The sequence below is a fragment of the Neomonachus schauinslandi genome, chromosome X (genome assembly GCF_002201575.2).
Source record: "Neomonachus schauinslandi chromosome X, ASM220157v2, whole genome shotgun sequence".
Taxonomy (NCBI): Eukaryota; Metazoa; Chordata; class Mammalia; order Carnivora; family Phocidae; genus Neomonachus; species Neomonachus schauinslandi.
In genome coordinates, this window is record NC_058419.1 from 113,378,663 (window position 1) to 113,402,747 (window position 24,085).

Below are 24,085 nucleotides of genomic sequence, written 5' to 3' on the forward strand. Positions count from 1 at the left end.
GGGGGGAGGGTCAGAGGGAGAAGCAGACCCCCCGCCGAGCAGGGAGCCCGATGCGGGACTCGATCCCGGGACTCCAGGATCATGACCTGAGCCGAAGGCAGTCGCTTAACCAACTGAGCCACCCAGGCGCCCTCAAGCAGCACTTCTTTAGGGAAGCCTTCCCTCACTTTCTAGCCCTAGGTAGGATTTCTCTGTCACATGCCATGGAAATCCTCTCTTGTCGTTAGGGCAGCTGTCAGTTTTCCATTATACATGCAAAGGTGGGACCATCTGATTCACATTCATCTACCCCGCCTGACTGCAAGTTCCCTGAGAGCGGGGACCATGTTTGTAGTCCTCAGGGTACCCTTGGCATGGTGCCGGACCCACACCAGCCACTTAGTATCCCTGAGTGGATGAGTACAGGACATAATCTCGCAAGGAGTCTACCTTGCAAGAGTGTTGGGAGAACTGAAAGGACACACACAAGTAAAGGGACGAGCACAGCACCAGGACCAAATAAGCACTCAGTTGGTAGAGACTCTCATTGGGATAGGCAACTAGGGGCATGACACCACCTGTTCACCTGATATCGGGGGAATACCAATGGGCCCAGGGGCTGAAATGGTGCCGTTGTAAAGGCACCTTCCATATTTCTACCCAAGTATATACCAGCTAACTGAGACCAAGGGGTCCTGGAGAATATGGCAGAAACAAACAAACACTCTGTTTTTCAGCTTTAAATAGTACTATCTGGGACCAGGAGTTCAATTGGGTGCTTACATCTGAGAGAGTAAATCAGAGGTGCTCCTGTCCACCATATCAATGTGGGCCTTAGTTACTACCAAGAAAGCTCTGGACACCATAATGCCCACAACTGTGGGGAAAAGCAATGCTGACCCTACAAATAAAACATGCTCATTTGCTTTCGTCAGTAGTCTAATGACCTATTAAGCACTATATGGAAGCTAGAATTCTCATGTGTACCAGGATCCACCATTTTTACCCTCCCTCCACCCTACTGTCTCCAAGCACGGATTCTGTAAGGCCTTAAGGCAGCACCCCAATGAATACTAATATTTACTGAGTTTTCTTTTTCCCATAAAAATCCTTCAGTTTCAATGCCAGGTACCCTGTTCTTATATCCTGGAATCACCTCTCTTTCAATGATCCTGTATCTCTTTACTATTCTCATCCTGTAACGTGAAACATTTTTCATGTAGAAATGCCTCCCAACAAAGAAACCAATCAACTACCATCACTTTAATTGTTAAGAAGCATAGGTAAAGGGTAAGCACCCGAAGAAGATAATAAGAGACAGACAAAAATAATTAGGCTAAAAAAAAATTTCAGTATCAACTGAAATGCTTCAGAAATAACGGAAAAAGAAGTAGGTGAAGGAAAGAAGTAGGAAGGAGGCTTCATGCGATGAAAAACAGAACCTCTTTGTGGTAACAGTGACTAACTGGGTATCTGTGACTCCTAGTAGTAGATTCAGTGAAGTAGAACATATCAACCTTTTCTACCCCTTAAGGAGATGGTAAAACTCCAGCTAAGGCTGAAATCAAACGCGGAATTAATCTGGTAAAACAAGAGGTCAAGAACAAGGCATATACATTCCTATAAAATTTATCAAACCAGTTCTTCCTGTTACACACCAAGACAAACACCCATATACTCCTTCCCGCCCTCTTCCTCCTCCTCCTCGTCCTCCTCCTCCTCATCCTCCTCCCTCTCCCCTCACCCTCTTCTACTTCAGTCAGAGGAAGAGAATTTAGCAATGCCAAGAGGTCAACACACACACAATGTATTAACATTCACTATCCCTAACAACAGAAGACTTTCCTAGCCCTAATCTCTACCCATAAACTAAGTAACTCAACTTTCTGCCCTAAAGGTATAAATAAGAAATTACTGTTGCTGGAGGGCCTAGGGTGCTCCAGAACCAAGAGAGGTTGGGGTCCCTAAACTCCTACAAGGGCCTTGGGTACCCAGGACCTCTTCTCAACCACACAAGGAGCAATTTTCCACATACACTGCAGCTTCTCATTTGTCCAAAGGAAAAGAGACACCAGCTTCTGGTTTCAGACTGGCAGGAATGACAAACCAGTAAGAAAACACTGATAACTCAAAAAAGAGGCATAGGATATGAAGTTATTTACTGAAAAGGAAACACAAATGTCTCACAAATGTCATATACTCCACTTCACTAATAAAGAGAAATGTTGGGGTGCCTGGGTGGCTCACTCGGTTGGGCATCTGCCTTCGGCTCAGGTCATGATCCCAGAGTTCTGGGATGGAGCCCCACATCGGGCTCCCTGCTCAGCGGGGAGCCTGCTTCTCCCTCTCCCTCTGCCCCTGCTCCAGCGCTCTCTCTCTCAAATAAATAAATAAAATCTTCTAAAAAATTAAAAATTAAAAATAAAGGAAAATGTTCATTAAAACTACACCTAGATAGGGGCGCGTCGGTGGCTCAGTCGGTTAAGCGTCTGCCTTCAGCTCAGGTCGTGATCCCTGGGTTCTGGGATCGAGTCCTGCATCGGGCTCCCTGCTCAGTGGGGAGCCTGCTTCTCCCTCTCCCTCTGCCCACCACTCCCCCTGCTTGTACCCTCTCTCTGTCAAATAAATAAATAATCTTAAAAAAAAACTACACTGAGATACCATTTTTCACCTATCAGATTGGCAAAGGTGTAAGTTTTTTAGCACATTGTGTTAGCATGGGTATGGGAAAATAAACACTTTCATATATTGTTGGTAAATGTGTGAATTAGTGAATTAGTGTGAATTAGTACAGTCTCCAATTTGAAAATCTCTATCAAAAATAAAAATGTGTAGGAGCGCCTGGGTGGCTCAGTCAGTTAAGCGTCTGCCTTCAGCTCAGGTCATGATCCCAGGGTCCAGGGATCAAACCCCACGCAGGGCTCCCTGCTCAGCAGGGAGCCTGCTTCTCCCTCTCCTCCCTGCTCATGCTCTCTCTCGCTATCTCTGTCTCTCTCAAATAAATAAAATCTTTAAAAAATAAAATAAAATAAAAATGTGTAGATACTTCATCCAATTATTCCATTTCTAAGAACTGGCGCTCTCTCTCTCTCTCTGTATATATATATGCATATGCAAACAATGCTCTAAGTTCCAGATGCTGATCAGAAGGAGCTGATCCATAAATGATTTATGGAAGATGCACACAATAAAATACCATGCATTTGAAAAAAAACAAAAGATGAGGACTGCTATAGAATGTTGTTAAAGTTTATTGCTAAGTAAAATATGCAAGTGTGTAACAGATGTATATAGTATGCTACCATATGTATAAAAAGCTGGAACTATATGTTTTGCACCTATTACATATAATTTCATATAAAAATACCTATATTCACTTGTATATGCGTAAAATAGTCCTAGAATGATACAAAAGAAATGTGTCATATTAGCTGTCTGTAGGATAGGGAAGTGGATGGCCAGCGGTGGGGACAGAAGGGACACTTTTCATTCTGCACCCTTGAGTATCTTTTTAATTTTTCACATATTTTTTAAATTTTTAATTGCTCTTAAGAACAAGGGTATTTGAAAGTTCACAACCCATGATCCAAAAAAAAACAAAAACAAAAAACACCAGTGCGGTGTAAACAAGCCAGCAGCACCGTAGCATGCTTTCGCTGCAACCAAGCAAAGAGGGCGAGCATGTTAGGTGGCTGCACAGCTCCAGCCCCTCAGGAGAACATCTGAGTGGGCTTCTTCAGTGGCTCACGAGCCCACTGGTTTGACTGCAAGATGTGGAGCACAAAAAAGGGCAAGAACGAAATGTGGAGCGGCGTCATGCTGAAGTACGCCCAGGGCACTTCACGGGGCAAGGTCACAGTTCTCAGATAAGGAGAGAGGGGAAAGATTCCAAAACAAGGAAGGAAAAATGCCTGAGGCTCCACTCAAAGAAAACAAAACAACCACAAAAACAGCCCCCACCCAGGCCAAATGACCATGAAAGAGCCCCCTATGGGCCCGACCTGCCACACAGGCCATTCCTCTGGGCTGAGAACCAGGTAAGAGAAGCAGAGTGGCTCAGACAATACTGAGTAGGCCCCACTTGTTGACCTGCTTCTTTCTTCTCCACACTCAGAACACCAACTTGCTCACGACTCACCTCTAAGCCACCTCATTCAATCCCATCCCCGTCTTCCAGCCACAGCCTCTACTCTCTGCTCTCCTTACCCCACAGCATGCTAGTCCCATCCATCCATAAGATACCTTTCACACCATAAAAAGTTCTCCCAGAGCAGCGACAGCCTTCCAGAAAGTCTAGTTCTTCCTGTTCTTATCAAAACGACTATAGTGAACAACTTACTCACAGTGACTATCCATTCTCTTCTGACTTATGCCAACAGCACTCTGACAGAACCTCAGGGTATTTGTTTCTTTTACCATCCTTTAGACACTTCTTTTCTATTTAGAACCATTCCAAAGGGAGGCAAGGAGCAAAGAGAATCTGCTTCTGGCCATAAGTACCTACAATTAAGTCCTGGGTGAGACGGGGGGCATGGTAAAAAATTGAAATTGAGCAAGAATGAGGGGGGGGGGAAGGAGACAACTAATTTAAATAAATGTTTTGCAAGTCACAGACTTTTAGATTAATATGGTGGCTGGCTAGCAATGTCTAACAATGTCTGCCTAGTTAGTAAAAAGCTTCCACCACAAATATAGCCAAAAGCCCCAAGTAAAATGGCAGAGTGATGAATTTCTCTAAATTCTGCTTATCAGTTTTTTCTTTGAAGTAATAAAGACAAATGAGTATTTAGAATTTATCCCAGAAGGCTGTTAAGTTCACCCCTCCAGAAAGAGAAGAATATATCACAGCATGTATATTTAGGGTACGAAAAGTGAGTATGTTTTGATTTAAAATAAAAGATAATTTTTTTTCTACTGAGATCTGCCTGGAAGGTTATTTCATCTGCCAAGCCTGTCTCCCTAAAGTCAGATAAAAATATATTGCATATATTTTATATATGTGTGTGTATATGTGTACATATGTACACATATACACAAATATACATATATATGAATACCTATATTTGTTTATATATGTATAATATACTCCTGGAATGGTACAAAACAAACACACCAGTTGCCTCTGGAATGTGAAACCAATAAAGACTGAATGCCATCCTCTAGCTGAGCTTACAGATAAATGAGACAGTAATGAACCATTTTTTTAAGAATGAAAAAATGGAAATTTCACATCTACAAGAAATATTAGAAAATTCTCAAACTTAATGTTATCAATAGAAAAAAAGGATACATGAACTGAGACAAAGGAGAAAACAAGGCAAAAGCCAGGATGGAGAATAAGGTTCCCACACAGAGAACACTGACCATTGGGGAAACAACAGTAGCTCTGTGTGGCCGGAGTACGGAGGGAGAGAAGTGAGCTACTGTGGCTGAAAAAGTATTAAGCAGGGGCAAACACCAGGGCCCTGAGAGCCATGTTCAGGAATGTAGGTGATATGAAGAGAGCAATAGGCAGAGAGTGACAGGTCTCAATCAAGGGAGTAGAGTGATTAGATATGTATTTTTAAGATTTGAAAAGGGCACGAGGGGAAGCAAGGAAAAAGAGTTAGAGGCTGATAGAACAGATTCAGTGACAGAGGAAGATGGTCTGAACCAAAGAAATGCAGAATAATGGACAGGTAAGAGAGGCATTTAGAAAGTGAAATGGCCAGCACCTGGTAACTAAGTGGGCAGAAGAGCCAAGAGACGAGCCAAATATAGAGACTAGCATTCTGGCCCATGCTAATAGATGGACGGAGCCAGGAATGGAAGGGTGAAAGCTGGCTTTGTGGGAAAGACATGTTAGTTTAAACTCACAGTGGGACATGTGAGTGAGGATGTCTGGCAGATGGAGCTATGTGGTCATAAGCTTCCATATAGCTAAAGAGGAACAGAGTGAGAAGCAGACCCAGGCATCACCAACATGTGAGGTGCTAGTGGAAGTAGGAGAATGGAAAAAGAAGATTAGGAAGAAGTAGTCACAAAAGCAGGAAGAAAACCAGGAGAGGATGGCATCATGTACACCAAAAAATGAGAGCATGTCAAGAAGGTGGTCAGTGTCAAAAGTCGCTAAGGGGTCAATGAAACAAGGACTTAACCCAAGGTAGTTTCTGGCAACTGCGGCAAAAGCAGAGGCAGCGGAGTATAGTGGGAGCAAAAGGGACAATTCTAAATCCTACACCAGCCAATTACAAATGTTGATGGTTAAGATAATTTGTGAAAAGTAAACCACAAAATGACCTATAAACACATGATAAACAGATGAATCAGGAAAGAAGACTTAGTATTTCTAATATATATATATGTGTGTGTACATATATATATATTTAAAGATTTTATTTGAGAGAGAGAGAACACGACCAGGAGGAGGTACAGAGGGAGAGGGAGAAGCAGACTCCCCGCTGAGCAAGGAGCCCGACTGGGGCTCGATCCCAGGATCCTGAGATCATGACCTGAGCTGAAGGCAGACACTTAACCGAATGAGCCACCCAGGTGCCCCAAAGACTTAGTATTTCTTTACAAATCACTGTCAACCATTCACTGATCTAGGATATGCTCAGTTATCTGAAATTTCAAGGGAAAAAACTTCCAACCCTAAACAAAAAAACCTGAAATTTCTAAAATATTAGACCAAAAAAAAAATTATTCATGCCAATATCTGGGTGCTGAATTTGGCATAAGCATCTCTAAAATGCCAAGTTCATGAGCTGCAAGAGCACTGGCCCAGGGTCCTGAATAACCTCCCTAAGTACCCAGAGGCCACTCCCCTTCCAATCATAAGAAACAACTTGAATACAAGTCCACAGAGGAAGCTAGAAGAGAGCAAGGTTGCCAACAGCACACTAACGTGGCAATGTGAGGGGAATGAGTTACCTCAGCCTAGCCTACTACCAGCCCCAATCCATATTAATCCCCTACCACCAAAAACCTTCTCTTTAGATCCCCTCATCTACATGACTAATTCAGGTTGGCATTTTCCTTTCTGGGAATTGGAGTTCAGCCAAACCAAGATGACAGGCATAAGAAGGAAACCTAGAAACAAAAGCAAGAAAAACACATCAGCCATGAATACCACAAACTGCTGTCCCAAGGAAGGCCCCTTGTTCTCATCTTAAACAGAAGGCAATACTCCCATCAGGAGGGAGTAGGGGCGGGGCTTCCACTGATGCCAAACAAACATTAAGGGAGTCAGACTACTGCAGATTATTCCAGTGGACTGTTAAATCCATTCCAAGTCATTCATGTTACAGAAAAGAGAAGAAACTTGCCCAAGGTCACACAGTTTGGCCAGACCTGGGTAAGGACCCATCTGTTTTTTTCTGCACCAGACCATAAGTCCTTCTAATGGCCAACAACTGCCAAATACTGATGTCCAGCCCTGGCTCTCCCCAAAGCTCCAGAGCCATATTTCCTACCATCTCTTTGACACCTCCTCTTGGCTATCCCAAAAGCTCAAATCCCAACATCCAACACTGAACTCATGATCTTTCCCTAATACTCTCAATGCCAGTTTTTCATCCAGGGCTTCTTAGCTTACCAGATGATATCACCATCTATCTGGTTCCTGAGCCAGACTAAGAAAACATGTCCTGTGTTTGAACTCCAGCCCTATCACTTCCTAGCTGTGACTCTGGGTAAATTAAATAAGGTCTTTAAACCTCAGGTTTTGTCATCTAATAAATGGGACACCCAGGAGTCCAAGATGGCTTCATCCATACCAGTGAAGCAGAAGCAGCTCATGGCAAACTAGAAGAGCTACCAAGCCGGATACTGATGTGGGATTTCACCCCTAAAGGTGCTGCTGGAGCATTTCAAAGAGGTTACTACCAACCAGTATTATAAACAAGTATGTCAATGTGAAGAAAGCGGGGGCATCGCTGGGATTTCTATGGTGCCGGCAGCTTACGTGCTTTTCAACTACTGTCATTGTTACAAGGACCACTGAAGACGGCCCAGTGTGGAGGCACATTCTGCATTCCTGACCATGACCTTTGCCTGGCACCCTTGAATCCTTTCATATCCTGAGAATTAACATCCAATAAAAGATGACTGGTACATGGAAAAAAATGAGATAACAGGAATTACCTCATAACACAGCAGCGAGCACTGAAGAAGATGATGTGTATAAAATGCTAAGCACTAGAAAACAGACTATTTTCTAGTCCTGTAAGCGCAGTGCCCTCTATCTTCTTGCCTATTCCCCCCATTCCCATCCCTTGACCTGGTTAACACCTATGAATCCTTCTCATTTCAACTCAAATGTGACACCCCACTAAAAGCCTTCCTTCATTGCCCCCTACCAGCTAAGGGTAGGTCATAACTGTGCCCCCACACGTTGTTTTTCATCCTCAAAGCAGTGTAATTTCCATTCACAACACATAATGACATATTTACTGTGCAATGGTTTGATTATTGGCCACTTCCCCCAATTGCGTATAAGCTCAATGAGGGCAGGGACTAGAAGTGTTAAACCTCATTTTTGTATCCTCAACACAGTACCTGGCACTTAATAGGTGTTTAGTAAACATCAGTTGAATGAAGTGTCCACGAAGCATGTCTACCAGGAGGAAACATGGACCCAGAGATTTGAAGAGAAGTCATAGGACATGAATCCAAGTACAAACCCAAGGCATCCCATCCAGGGGACTAGGTAGAAAGGGTCTGGTAAGCCCTACCTGACCACTGCAAAGTTCAGGATTTACTGCTTGTTTGACCACTATTCTAACAATTCAGGATTAGGTCTCCATGGCACTAAGATACACTCTGTACACACATGCACAGCCACATCCTGGAGAATTTTCTAGATGAATCCCAGTCCCCCCTACACCTTTCTTAACGTAACCATCATTCCCACAGTGGGTGTGATTCTTGTGTTTAAAGACACATATTTTTATAACACAGGCCCTCTCACAACACAGCCAACTACTACATCTGGGGCTCAGCTAAATAAAGAGTTCTTTGTTCCAACTTGGGGGTGAAAGTGAGCTCTACTGGACAGAGGAGAGAATGGCATCTTGGCTCTCCAATATGGTACCAGTAAGGGATCATCAGGAATATTTTTTACTACACCCAAAGTCAGTTTATGTAGCAACTCCAGAATCTAGCCTCCCTATAATATAGAACTCTAATGTATAGTAAAATATTTTAAAGTGCAGATTTTGACACTGGGCAGACCTGGCTTCAAATTCTGGTTCTGCCACTTACTAGTTATGAATAAAACCTTAGACCTCTCTTGGCCACAGTTAACTCATCTACATTAGTAGATAAAACAGTACCTAGATCTTACAGTTGTAGGAAGCATTAAATATAAATACACAGCATATGGCTAAATTATTATCCTTAAGAAAGTTCTTTATACACAGACTACCACCTTAGAAGATAAAGTTCTGTCCATAACACAGTTCTGGGCCTAAGAGATTGCCCCATTCCCAGAGGGTAGTCACTGAACACCATGATCTGTCCTTAGCCTTTGTCTATTCTGTTTGAGACTAGCAGCCCAATTCTTTATAGGAATATCTGACACTACCCTTCTATTCTGAGTAGAACTGCCACTGCATAAGTGATCCTTCTTCCTAAGTTGGATAACCAAAATGTCATACAAACCACCCAACTTCCTCTTGTTTTTAGGGTCAAACAGTACACCCAGTTTTTTCATAATTCCTCTCACGTAGACACACACACACCAGCAAGCACACACCCTTTTTTGAGAATATGACTTCCCCAGCATAGGATTCAGAGACACTACACAAGATAACAGTTGCAGACATGAAAATAATAACAGTTCTTTATCCAAAAGACAACACTGGAGAAAGGGAAGCTGAAATTTTCTAAGCCAGGAGAAATGGAGACATCACTTGTTCGTCTGTCATAATATTCCTTTTATATCTATTACATATAAGAAACAGCAGTTACTGCCACATGTAAAATAACTGTTCTCCAAACAGCAGGGACTAGGCCCTGAGACAGAATGCAGAAGAACTACCTCTGCCTTCCAAAAGCTTGCAATGTGATTGGAGGCACAAAACAAAGTGCAACAGCTAAGTATGCACTGAATGAATAATAATAAAGAATAAGGCAGAAATAAGATAGGCTATTTTGGAAAAAAATAAAGCACTCCTGAAAGAGGTGCCTAATGATGTAGGTGGAAGGGCGTTTTAGACATACAAAAGACCAAGAACCAGCTTGGATTAGTCTAGAGACACTGAGAAAGGGTAGAAACACACATTACAAAAAAGATGTAGGAGAACAGGGGCATCTGGCTGGCTCAGTCAGTAGGTCATGAGACTCTGGATCTTGGGGTCATGAGTTCAACCCCATATTAGGGGTAGAACTTAACTTAAAAAAAAAAGATTTATGAAAATATATAAGCAACAGAACAAGAAGTGCAATATTTGCATAAGGGGGCAGTGTTAAATCTCCCTTACAAAAAAAAAAATGAGGGCCCATCAAAAATTCATGTCCCCAAAGTCTCCCACTGGCATAGCCCCACAACATCACTTACCCGAATAAGGGAAGCCTGATGCCGAGGGGGCTTGGCTCCTGGGGCCCCCGACGAGGGTCCTTCAGGCTGGACAAGGGGCTGTCTAGCTTCATAAGGAGCTAAAAAAGCAGGAGGAAAAGTCAGCACAGTACAAAAAGATTCCACCCAAAAATTATGACTTCACACTCAAACTGAGAGTGTCTGTTCTTCAGGGAAGAATTAGCAAAGGAATTAGAATTTATGTACATAGGGCCACCTTGCACAAACCAACCTGGGGTACAATTTAGGGAAGCAATCTAAAGACATTCAACTGATTCATGAAAAGACAGGAAAATATTTACATCAAGTTGAGATTAGGAATAAATTAGAAGGGTGGAATTGTTAAGAATCTAAACTGCAATTGAAAGCAATAATAAGAGTCAGAAAAGTGCCATGTTATAAATGCTCAAATTCTAAATATCAGGTAAATTCTATATATACCCGCTGGTTTAAAAGTCTTGCATTCATCATCCATCTTCCAAAGCAGCAAGAAAATAAATATGCATTTTGAACACTAAGAATCAACATTATCATTCATTTTTCAAAAATAAATGGCACAGTCTTCTTTTCCTTATTGGAAAGAATTATGTAAAACCAAGGAGAGAAAAGTACAAAAAGGAATAAATGTATTTTATATTTATTATTTTATCTTTCAATAACCAAACAAAAAATAATTTTGCTGACTTTGAGAAAAGTTCTTATGCCACAAAAACAAATGCATTTTTTTATTCCTTTTATTTCCAGAACACTTCATAATGATCTTGTCAATATGGTAGGAAAACAGTTAAACATAACCAGGTAGTATTCAGGGCTAACAGAAAGGAGAAATTATCACCCACGATGAAACCATTTTTGATTAACATTTCTGGTTAACAATTCACGTTTTTGGAAGTATATCAAGAAGTAAAATGCTGGAGCCCCTGGGTGGCTCAGTCAGTTAAGCATCTGACTTCTGCTCAGGTCATGATCTCAGGATCCTGGGATCGAGCTCTGCATTAGGTTCCCTGCTCAGCGGGGAGTCTGCTTGTCCCTTTCCCCCTCTCTTTACCCCTCCCCCCCCCCCGATTCGTGCTCTCACTCTCTCTCAAATAATTAAATAAAATCTTTAAAAAAAGAAGTAAAATGCTTTCTTCCTACAGCTTCCTTATAAATAAAATTAGGTAGAGAGAGCAGGGCAGCCTGTTATGGCAGCGCCCTTAGCATACTTTGATCATTTGAAAAGAAAGGAGGTGTAAGAACAGCAAACCACTCTTGGGCTCACATCTGCTTTTTATATTTCCTCCAAGGGACTGGAACACAACATTATAACACATTTAAAATACATTAGAACATCAAAAATCATTACCTAGCAAAGCATTAAGTAGATTTTCAGACCCTGCTAAGAATAAATAAAAATATATAAACTGCAAAAGACACAAACCCGAGAACACATAATCCAAATCTTAGAAGATAAGTCTCAGGGGCGCTTGGGTGGCTCAGTCATTAAGCATCTGCCTTCAGCTCAGGTCATGATCCCAGGGTCTTGGGATCGAGCCCCGCATCAGGCTCCCTGCTCCGCGGGAAGCCTGCTTCTCCCTCTCCCACTCCCCCTGCTTGTGTTCCCTCTCTCGCTATGTCTCTGTCTGTCAAATAAATAAATAAAATCTTTAAAAAAAAAAAAAAAGAAGAAGAAGGAGATAAGTCTCAGCTGGTAGACAGGTGTCCTTCAAAGAAGGGTTTTTTTTTTTTTTTTAGGATTTTTAAAATTAATTTATTTTTATTTTTTATTTAAATTCAATTAATTAACATATAGTATATTATTAGTTTCAGAGGCAGAGTTCAGTCAAAGATGGATTTTTAAGATCATTCCATTTTGATGGAATACCCAATGCCAGAATTAAACTCTCAATGCCAGAAGTTTTGAACCATAGTAAACTATACCATGGTTGGGAGACTAGTGGTCATGAGCTTTCCCTGGGGAGCTGATCCCCCATGCTTCAGGTTTCCCTCAGAGGGAGGGAGCTTCTACTGCAAAGGAGGACACATATGCAAGGAAGCCATATGGCCCATAGCTCCAGTCCCTTACCTACAAAGGTCTTCCCTCAGAAGAAATAGACAGATCTCATCAGTAAGGCTTGAACAAAGACTCAGCTGCATGAGGGATCATTTTTGGAAAGGCCTGGCCTCAACGGCAGATTTTCTCTTCCTACTCCTGTGGGAAGCCTGGGTTGGCCACACCAGCCGGTGACTGGGAAGGTGAGTGTATGAAGCCCATCTGGTTACAAATCTAAAACACGTGCTCCGATCAGCTCTGTCAGTGCCAGAGCTGATAATCAGACCATCATCAGTCTGACTCCTGTCTCAATCCTCAGTTGGATCTCAACTCAGAAGGTAAAAAGGCGCTACTTATTGCCTCTACTCTCCTTCCTCCCAAATAAAACCTGGAACGTTCAATTCAACGAAAAGGAAATAATTCTTAGATACCCTTATGAGAGGTTTAATAAGGAACTAGAAGTATCATCTTTCTCCAAAGGGAGGAGTATAAAATGAACCCTAAAGATTTCATCACTCTGAGATTCAGTGTCAAACTAGAACAGGGACCACTAGTAACTGCACAATAAAGACTCTACATCTGCAGTCAACCTAATGAATTATATCCAGAAGGTGACTTTCAAGAATACTTAAGAGCTTCAGAAATAAAACAGGTAGCAGATTTTAAAAACACAAAAGAAAATACTAGGCAACATTGGAGCACCTACAATGTGCCAGGAACTGTGCTAGGCACAGAGGTTTATATAACAGTCCTTATTTGATCCACAGAGCAAACCTCTGAAACAGATGTTATTCCACTTTACAGATAAGAGAAACTGAAGCTCAGAAAAGTGACATATCCATAGTCACACAGGCCAGAAACACAGGCTCACCAAGTCTACCTTTAGACCCAGGAGACTGACATCATAGCCCATACTCTTAAGAGAGTACATTCCTAGAATTGATACGTCAGAATAAGATGTGTAAGAAAAAACAGAACAGGTACCTTGATATGGAGATAAGACCTTAGGTATCAGAAGAAACAGATAAGATTTGAAAGTAGTTGCCTCTGGAGATCAGAAATAGGTTGAGTGGGAAGGAGAACAGTTGTTTTCACTACAGGTATTTAAATATTACTTAACTATACGGATGTTATAACCGTGATTTAACCGTTTTTTAAATATGGGTAGCAGGATCTGCCTCTGAAGGTTGTGCTAAGAAGCAAATAATGCACATGAAGATCTCTGCACGATGCCTGGCACACAAGTCTTAGCCACTGAATGTTAACTATAGGTACATCCAGCAAGTCAGACTAGCAGGAGCCAGGAGAGAAGTCGAAGAGGGGCTCTGAATCAGACTGGTCTGGAGACACTCAGTCTGATTTAAAACATACTGACATATATTCCCCACTAGCCAGGAATCATAGCAGAATCTTGGACAGGGAAATGACCCCAGAAAAATGTATTCCTAGAAAAATATTCCAGCAGTGAGACTCCTTTCTGAAAAGGCCTAAATTAAGAATAACTCTAGGGATGCCTGGGTGGCTCAGTTGGTTAAGCGACTGCCTTTGGCTCAGGTCATGATCCCAGGGTCCTGGGATTGAGCCCCGCATGGGGCTCCCTGCTCAGCGGGGAATCTGCCCCTTCCCCACGCTCGTGCACTCACTCCCACGCACTCTCTCTCTCTCTCTGCCTCAAATTTAAAAAAAAAAAAAAAGAATAACTCTAACAATGCTTACTACCAGAGTCACTAAGATTTAACGGATTTTAGATATGCTACTGTTTAGATCAAAGGGAAGATGGAGTACAGAAACAGGAAAGAGAATCCTGGGTTTGTCAGATGGGTTGATGGCATGGTGAAGGCAACAGAGTTAAGAAACTGATGGAAAAGAGCATGGAAGCCTTAAGAAAAACTGAGTTCTGGGGCGCCTGGGTGGCTCAGTTGGTTAAGCGGACTGCCTTCGGCTCAGGTCATGATCCTGGAGTCCCGGGATCAAGTCCCACATCAGGCTCCCTGCTCGGCGGGGAGTCTGCTTCTCCCTCTGACCCTCCTCCCTCTCATGCTCTCTGTCTCTCATTCTCTCTCTCGCAAATAAATAAAATCTTAAAGAAAAAAAAAAAAACTGAGTTCTGAAAATGTGGGGAGAGAGAGAATGAAGACATGTGGGATTCTCTTACTTCTTGACCTAAGGATATATGAAAGAAAAGGAAGAAGACAGGCCAAGAAAATCCTCTGGGGGAGAATCTACAGACATTACAAAAATAGGAGTGAACAAGCTTTGAGGTGAATATTATCAATTAGAAGCAAAACTCACAAGACTGAACCAAGTCGCAGCTAGAAAAACTCTCCCTTCCCTTGACTTAGAGAAATCTACATGGCAGCACATGTAAACATTTTATTTCTGAATGACCTTGTTTCCAGTTAAAGAACCCTAATCAATGGCTAGACCCAAAAAACTCAAACTCTTTGAGAAACAGGCAACTAAGAGTTCACTCACACTCCTCTCTATGGGTATGCTGTGCAAAGAAGAACCCTCTGGAACAGTAGCTCATCAAGTTTAAGGTTCATGATATCAGGGAAAAAAAAACAGGAAGGGGTAACTTAGAAAAATACATTCCAAGAATAAGAAGTGACAACAAGGAAATGTCTTCACATCTAATAGAATGACTACAATTAAAAGCACTGAAGAAAAGGAAACCAATGAGAGAACCAAATGCTGGCAAGGAAGACAGAACTCTCATACATCGCCAGTGGGAGTATCCAAGCACTTGGTAAAACTCTTTGGCAGTTTCTTATACACTTTCCTTAAGGTACAGCAATTCTACTCCTAGGTGCCAGGGAAATGACAATATATGTCACAAAAAGACTCACAAACAAACGTTCATTGTATCCTTACTCATAACAGCTAAACACTGGAAACAACCCAAATGTCCATCAACAGGAAAATGGATCATCAAATTGTGCTGCATTCACACGAAACACTACTGAGTAATAAAGAGAAACAAACTACTGAGACCCAGAACAACATGGATGAACCTTAAGCACTGTGCTGAGGGAAAGACGGCAGACACATAAGAGTATAACCATTCAAGAGGACTCCATTTATATCAAGTTCTAAAAGAGACAAAACTCATCTAAGGTGATAAAAGTCAGAACAGTCCTCACAATGGGGGCCAAGGAGTGACTGGAAAGGGTGACATAAATGTTCTGTTCTTGATCGAAGCGGTGGCTACATGGATGTTAAAACTCAAACTGGAGATTTTTAAATGTGTGCATTTTATCATTTAGAAAACAATAAAACAGAACGAAGGCATGGTCAGCCGTGACATAGGCCTCTAAGAGTCGAGAAAGATGGAGAGAAGCGGGTTGTCTCCCTGCCAATGGTGGAATGGAAGCCCAATGTGAATGGAATGAGGAAAGATCGGGGCAAGGAGTAGACAGAGCAAATGCAGACAAGTTGTTAAAGGAATAACAAAAAAAGATAGGGTCGAACTTGGTAATAGGCTGACTCAGTAGAACAAAAAATGACTCACCTGTGAATTAAAAGCCAAAAAACAGGCACCACGCTGGGCATAAAACTCCAGTGTCCAAGCCCAAATAACATTAGGAATAAAAAAAAAAACTCCATTTCTAAAACTAGCGAAGTCAGGCAGGAGAGACTATAAGAGGAAAATGAAGAATTCTCATTTCGTTTCAGACTCTAATGGGTCATCCAAGTTTCAGGAGAGTCATTTTTTGTTACTAACCCTTAATAACATCATCTTGCATTTGCATAAGACTGAATTTCCCATCAGACTTTATACTTGTGTTCTCACTAATCCTCACAAAACCCCTATAGAATACTGTTACCCCATTTTAAAAGAGGAGAGGAAATAACAGTTCAGAGCAGTTCAATGGCTTGCCCAAGATCACATAGCTAGTCACATTAAACCCATGCCTTCTGATTCCAATCAAAAGATTTTTCCATTATGCCACACCTGCTCCTCTCTACAAGATTACAACCTCTCTTTAGCCTAGCACACATTTTTATCTGTGTCCCTCTAGAACTCACCACTATTTTCAATGCAGCAAAATCCTGCAGAAACTGGGTCATTTTCAAACACAGTCCACAAAGTACAAAAGGAAGGTTACGGATAACCAATTCTAGAATACCTTTAATTGGTCCTATCTTAAACTACGAGCCTGAGCCCCAGGAGGACAAGATGCTGCAGTGAATTTATGGAGCTTTAGGCACCGCAGGCGAGGTGGCCAACTCTGCAAGTCATCCTCGGAACCAACTAATGTATTTTACCACGAACATGGCCAGCACAGATTAAATGTGAGCAACCAGGCAACCCCACAACTAGGCACTATACACATTTCTCAGCAAATGCTTCCCCTACCATTTATGTCCCTTATTCTTATTCCCAAACACAAGAGCTAAATATTTTCATTATGTGATTGGTCTTTAAAGGTTGAATCAACTCTTTTGCTTTTGCAGAGTTATATTTTTAAGTAGTTTCATAAAGGCAGTTGTTATATAAATATGTTTGGAATGTTTGCTGAAAGGAACAACAATTCTGGGGCGCCTGGGTGGCTCAGTCGTTAAGCATCTGCCTTCGGCTCAGGTTATGATCCCAGGGTCCTGGGATTGAGCCCCACATCAGGCTCCCCGCTCTGCGGGAAGCCTGCTTTTCCCACTCCCCCTGCTTGTGTCCCCTCTCTCGCTGTGTCTCTCTCTGTCAAATAAATAAATAAAATCTTAAAAAAAAAAAAAGGAACAACAATTCCAAAATAATACCCATCTTTCACATGCTATGTTCCTGTGTAATGAAATCTGTATACAAAGGATTAAATCATCTAAATCATTTACAAGTCTAAAGATAAACTAGTTTGTAGGATAGGAGACAAGGCATTACTAAGATATATTTCATTTTATTTTAAAAAAAAAAAAAACCTTGAGAGTATAAAATTAAATTGAGCCATGTTTTCAAGGACAGAGGTAATTAAGTCCAGAGATTCAGCAGCTGGTGGCATCGCTGGCTGATAGACTAAGGAGTCTCTAAGACACTGCCTGGGACAGTTGGACAAGATCGCCTCTTACCTGGATGCATCTGCTCTGTGCTGCTCCGCAGTTTGCTGTAGCCATGGCTCAAGGGCACCCTCTGGTAATGAGGCGGGGAAGAAGGAGGGGAGGCGAGGGGTGACATCGTGGGAGACTGTGTTTCCTGCTTCAAAAGAACCAGAGCAGAGTTCAGAGCCAATCACTCGAGAAGCCTGGCGCTCTGAGCTGCAGTTATGAAGTATAATGCAACTCTATTGCCGGCGAGATGGCTGATTTAACAAATGGAAGGAATGTTTTCTCAAAAACACAGTTTGGTTAAAATGCAGTGTCTGAGGATTCACATCTCCCAGAGAACAAAGTCTCACCAGCGCTTAGTTGCCTAAATTACTAAAACAAGCCTGAAATGCTTTCAGTTATTCCGCTAAAATTTTCCTTTGGAAAATGGAAGACAATGATCACATGAAAAGGCATTCATACGTCCCAAATCTGATCTTTTTGTGGATAAATTCAAATTTCATTCATTAATAAAGGCTCCTATTTCCTGGATTTACACTTATCAAGTCTTCTAGCAAAGAAAAGAATATTTGTATGGCAAATTTCTTTGTCTTACAGAAGATATTATATTGAATATAATTTGACTTTTCTGCATGATTCAGTACCTTTATTAGAAGCATGAGCTGTACCTTGATGCCCTCAGGGTTTACTAATGTGTAAGACTATTTACCTCTTTCTTGATAGGCTCACTCTTCTGAGATATTATACTTCTGTCTCTATCAATCACCACCTGACTATTGCAATTAGTGCTCTAATTTTAAAAGCCCATCCTCCCTATCCTTGTCCCTAACCTGCTAAATGTGTAATGGCAGCATTTCCCAAGATGGAATTCCAAACATGCTCTGCAAGAAAAGATTCCCTGGTCAAAGAAGTTTAGCAAACACAAATCTCCAGGTCTCTTTACAGCAGGACTTCTCAGGGCCTTGAATGTGCTAACGTGCACTATAACTCTCCAAGCCTGAGGATGCAGTCTTTCCCCCAAGAAAAGAATATGAAGCAGCATTCTCCAAACATATTTAACCACTGAAACCTTTTCTCCAAACTTTTTGTGAGGAGAGGGTCTATTAAAAACTCCTAGCGATGCCTGGCTGGCTCAATCAGTAGAGCGTGTGACTCTTGATCATGGAGTCCTGAGTTAAAGCCCCACGCTGGGTGTAGGGTTTACTTAAAAAAATAAAAAATAAAAAAACTCCTATAAGTTACATTTCAAAGAAACCATTTGGAAATGCTGATTAGAGAAATCAAGTAAGTGTGTTAAATCAGTAGTTTTACTTTGGACACAGTTCTACATTCAAGTAGGCTCTAAAGGGCCCAGGGGTGGCTATATGTCAGCTGCTTTTTCTTGCTACAAGGAAACTTTACTGGCTGACTTCCAAGTCTATAATTGAATCCCAGATGGTGAGGTTTGCTAGAAGCTTGACAGCAGATATGAGGCACTGCTACGTGAGGTTTCATGGTCAGAATCAAAAGGCCATGCCTTATCAGACTGTTTACCTGTTTATCCTCATCGTCCATTCTTTTGAAGGTATTTTTTTCTGTGATTAAATATGGAATCTGAACCTTAGCGCCATGCAGTTCCGCCGGGTTCCCGAATCGTATGTCAGCATCAGTCTTTGACATCATAAAGCGAGGCAGTGGCAGTTCTTTAGGACCAGAATCAGAGAAGCTCAAGTAAGGCTTCATTTTAAAACTGTGAAAAGCGGGACTCAATGGCCAAAAGATGAATCACTTTTGAGGAAAAATTCCAGAGCACTAAATACAGATTAAATTTTTATTTTGACATAATGAAGACTCCTATAAATAATGCCGTGAGAGAAAAATGCTTCTGCTTTACCAAGGCGTTCTGGCTTCACATTTTTAAATGCTGTCAAATCATTGCAGAGGATATTCAGGTTGTGGACTGCTCTCCCACCTCAGCCTTTAGTCCAGCACCAGCAAGAAGGATGTGATATTGTATAAACACAGTAAGTGGCAAATGAAGCAGGCAAAACCTATACAACACATATTAATATGCCAGACACTACTGTAAGATCTGCAAATGTTAAGTCATTTAACCCTCACAACAATTCAATAAGGTAAGACTATCATTAGCCTTCTTTTACAGATGTGGAAACAAACACAAAGGAGCTAAGTAACACCCCCAAGATCGCACAGCTCATCATCTCTGGCAGAGCTGTCAGTGCCTAGAGCTGCTGCCCTACAGACAGGCCCCTCATTCCTAGGGCAAACTTACTGGGTAAAACAGGTTTTCACCCTATGTCATTCCTTAAGGAATTTTCACACTCGATCTCCAATTGTCTTTTCATAATAGAATAAGGAAAATGGTATCAAGTTAGAGCCATCAGTCCAACGTTCAGCCAGATTCTACTGTCAAAACCAATAGCCACACTCACAATGCTACGAAGAGCTGAAACGCAACAGTCTGGAATATTTACTTATCTCTCAAATATCTGATAAAACTATTCTGAAACAAATGATGCTTTGGCACACTTCTAGTTCTCAGCACAGCAAATCACACACAATCACACAACACAAAGAACTCCAAAAATGGGGATAATATTATGGATTATGCATAATGATTTGCATCTGTATCCATTGTTCAGGATAATACTCATCACCGTGCCTCTGCACTTCCATCAGCGCTCTATTCCAAACACAGCTGCATTTCCACTGATTGATGCTGTGCTAAAGCCAGAAAACATCTTAGCAACAACAACCAAGTATCCTAGCTCCCCAGGCAAAGAAGGCCCCTGGTTCTCTAATATCCACATCATGTTTATTTTTAGTTGCTATGTCCACATTTGATTCAAAGAAGTAGGCAATATGATGACTCCCTGCATGATCAATCAGCCAAAGGCCCAAGAGACATAAATAGAATAAGCAATCTGGAAAATTAAACCAGGACTCTCCTCTAAAGAGAGGATGGCCACCATTTTGATCATGGTAATGTTTCCCAACCTCAGCAGCTCTCCAGTACTCAAGGCAGGAAGGGACTTCAAAAGAAAAAAAGGCAGAAGAAAAGAAAACCTAGATTATTCATAAATCAAATATAAGCTCATCCTACGGTTATCTTCTCAGAAAGGTATTTGTTTCAGTTCAGTCTGCAAAAGGTATCTAAAAAGATGGAACAAAATCACATAAAATAATTTGCACCCTGATTGCCCATAAGAGGATGACTCTACTTCCAAACACTACTTGAGGAAGAAGAGAAGTAAATGTTCACATTTGTAAACTCCCTGACCAGTGTTTTACTGGGTGTTCAACACATAATTCTGGGAACAATAGAATACAAACACGAGAAGATGAATATCAACTATTATTATACTAGGACTCCCAGATATCCTTTAGGACACTGTCACATCACAGTCTCCTCCTTCCCTGGCGATGGCATTTCTCCAGAACTATTCACCTGGCAAAGAACCTCTCTCCTGCAGATGGCCACCAAACAGTAAAACACAAAATATAGCTGAATTTCTCTTGTACTTTCTTTGCTTAATGTGGTTTTAAACAACTCTCACTTAACAGAATTGTAACCATACATAATAATAATCCTATCACTGAAAACTTTCATGAAGTTGCTATCTCCCTTAACTGCTCCAAGCTTTCTAAAAGTCAAAAGTACAACTCTAGTTTGTAAATATTCAGTCTCAATGTTTTTTTGTAGTCATATGGACAACATATTTAATAGTGAAACTTCATTCAAAAATTAATCAATAAAGTATCTGCTATCTGTGTCAAGTAATCACAAGACAAGAGCCATTTGTAGTAGTTGGTTAGAATCTTTTCTCCTAAACTGAATTAAGTTAACACGAGGAAATAGAGTTCAAGTTAAAGGTTTATGGGGGCCACGGAGACAATGAGTACAGCCATCCAAGGCAGTAATTTGTTTCATAATGTTATCTTAGGTTGTAGTCTTTGAACACAGAAACACTTTGTATATTAAATATAAATGACTATTTTTCCCTTCCACAAAGAAAACTATGCTTCTAAACATCTGACCCTCTAAAAAGTAAGGGAAAAATCCTTTCATTTTCCATATTTGATGGAGACATGAATATAAGAAATACTTCCATTTCCTCAATTAGAAAAAATGTAAACATAAAACAGAAATAGAATAACAAATGGTAAATGACAATGGGGAGAGGTGGGGCTGAGCAGAGAGCCCATGTTCCATCTAAAATGGCAGCTGCTGTTCACTGTCCTTCAATACTGTCCACTAGAAATTGAAGGCGAGCCACATACATAATTGTAAATTGTGTAGTAACAATATTTTTTAAGTGAAGAAGCAAGTCACAAAAAGACAAACACTGTATGATTGACTTATATGAAGGATCAATAGTCAAATGTATAGGGACAGAAAGCAGAATGGCGGTTGCCTGTGACTAGGGCAAGGGGAAATGCAGAGCTGTTTAATGGCTATAGAGTTTCATATATCTAAGATGAAAAGAGTTCTGGAGATGCATGGTGGACATGGTTGCACAATATGAATGTACTAAATGGTACAATTAAAAAATGGCTGGCTGGCACCTGGCTGGCTCAGTAGGTAGAACATGCAACTCTTGATCTCAAGGTCATGAGTTCGAGCCCCACACTGGGTGTGGAGATTACTTTAAAAAAAACAGTTAAGATAAATTTTATGGTAAATTTTATGTTATGTATATTTTATCACAATTTTTCAAAACTTTTCCAAATAAAAAGGAAACAGGTGAAATTAATTTTAATAATTATTTCAACCCAATATTATTATAAGATATAATCGAGATAAAAATTATTAATGAAGTAGTTTACATTCTTTTTTTCAGACTTTTCAAAGTCCCAGGTGTTTTTACATGCACTGCACACCTTGATTCAGACGTACCGCATTTCAAGTGCTCAGTAGCCACACTAGTATGGCTACTGGCTACCCTACTAGAACAGCACAATTCTAGTTGATGGTTGACACGAGGGAATGTGGACCACTGTGGCCAGAAATCTGGATTTTACTAAGAGATATTATAATGTTAAATGTTAACAACTAATTTATTTCTTTTAAAATTATGTAAGCAGTATTTTGTATGGAGGGATAATTTACATAAATCTTAAGTGTACCATCTGAAGAATTTGACAAATGTATATATAAGAACATACACCCAAATTAAGAGAGGACATTTCCATCCTATAGAATTTTCCTTCACATCCATTTCTAGTTAATCCCCTCTCCTTGTCCCACTCGGCAACCCCTGTTCTAATACCTAAATCCAAACTACCTTTGCCATTATAGAACTTCACATAATGGAATCACTCAGTATTTACCCTTGAAACTAGCTTCCCTTACATTTTGTCTGTGAGAATCATCCAGTGTACTGTATGTAGACATAGTTTATTCTTTTTCATTGCTATGGAATAATCCATTTTTATGAATATATTGAGATTTTTTTTTAAATCCATTCTCCTATGATAAACATCTGGGCTGTTTCCAGTTTGGGGCCATTATGAATACAAGCTGTTACAAACATTCTAATAAATGGTTTTTGATGGACATGAATTAATTTATTTTGGGCATAAACCTATGAACTAAGTCCAACCCACTGCCTATTTCTTGTATACCCTGTGAGTTAAGAATGGGTATTATATTTTTGAATGTCTGAAAAACATCAAAAGAAAAATAGTTGTGATGTGAAAACTGTATGACAGTCAAATTTCAGTGTCCATAAATAAAGATTTTTTGGAACACCGCCACTCTCCTTTGTTTACATATCGTCCATATCCGCTTTCATAGTTCAAGGGCAGAGTCAGGTAGTTGCAGCAAAGGCCATATGGTTCACAAAGCCTAAAACATCCACCACCTAGCCCTTTACAGGAATAGTTTGCTGATCCCAGTCTTACACAATGCAATGGTTCAAGTAAAACATAGCCTTACTAAAACAATAAAGGTGCATTTAATGGAAAAATATTTTACACGGCTTGAGTATTTTTAAATTTTAAATAATTTACATTAAATTAAAAATTCAATTCCTCAATCAACACTAACCATATGTGGCTAGTAAGTACTCTATTAGATGGCACAGTTTAGATGCTTTTCCAAATTTTTGACATTACCTGATTTTATGCTCACAACAACCCTGTAGGACAGGTACTATTGGTATACCCCTTCTCCAGGTGAGCCATTTAAAGCTCAAAAAGGTTAGGAAACTTGTCTGAGGGCACACAAATAAAAAGAGATGGTGCAAACAATTCAAAATCAGGTAACCTATTGCTGGGGGCCTGCACTCAGCCACTAGGCTATACTGTCATCCTGAAAATTAAAATATTCTTTCTATTGCAGGTCTGAACACTCAGCATGAAACTGTGGCATTTCAGAGCTGGAAAATAGCCTAGAGAAAACCTGCTTGGAATATCCACATCTTACAGGTGAAGAACTAAGTCCAGGAAGGGGAGGGTGGGCCTTGTCTTAGTCATGC

At 40.7% G+C, this 24,085-nt stretch overlaps 1 protein-coding gene across 2 annotated transcripts in view; it reads right to left on the bottom strand.

The window, feature by feature from the left end:
- REPS2 (RALBP1 associated Eps domain containing 2) overlaps positions 1 to 24,085 on the bottom strand; it is a 214,810-nt gene that overhangs the window by 126,186 nt on the left and 64,539 nt on the right. The window contains exons 3-5 of one of the 2 annotated variants that reach the window (XM_021681025.1): positions 19,140 to 19,288; positions 17,631 to 17,754; positions 10,520 to 10,617 (exon numbers count right to left, since the gene is read on the bottom strand). In XM_021681025.1, coding sequence (XP_021536700.1) covers positions 10,520 to 10,617; positions 17,631 to 17,754; positions 19,140 to 19,288 — 371 coding nt within the window. Of the gene's footprint in view, positions 1 to 10,519; positions 10,618 to 17,630; positions 17,758 to 19,139; positions 19,289 to 24,085 lie in introns of both variants that reach the window. The other variant, XM_021681017.1, reaches the window with a different exon arrangement.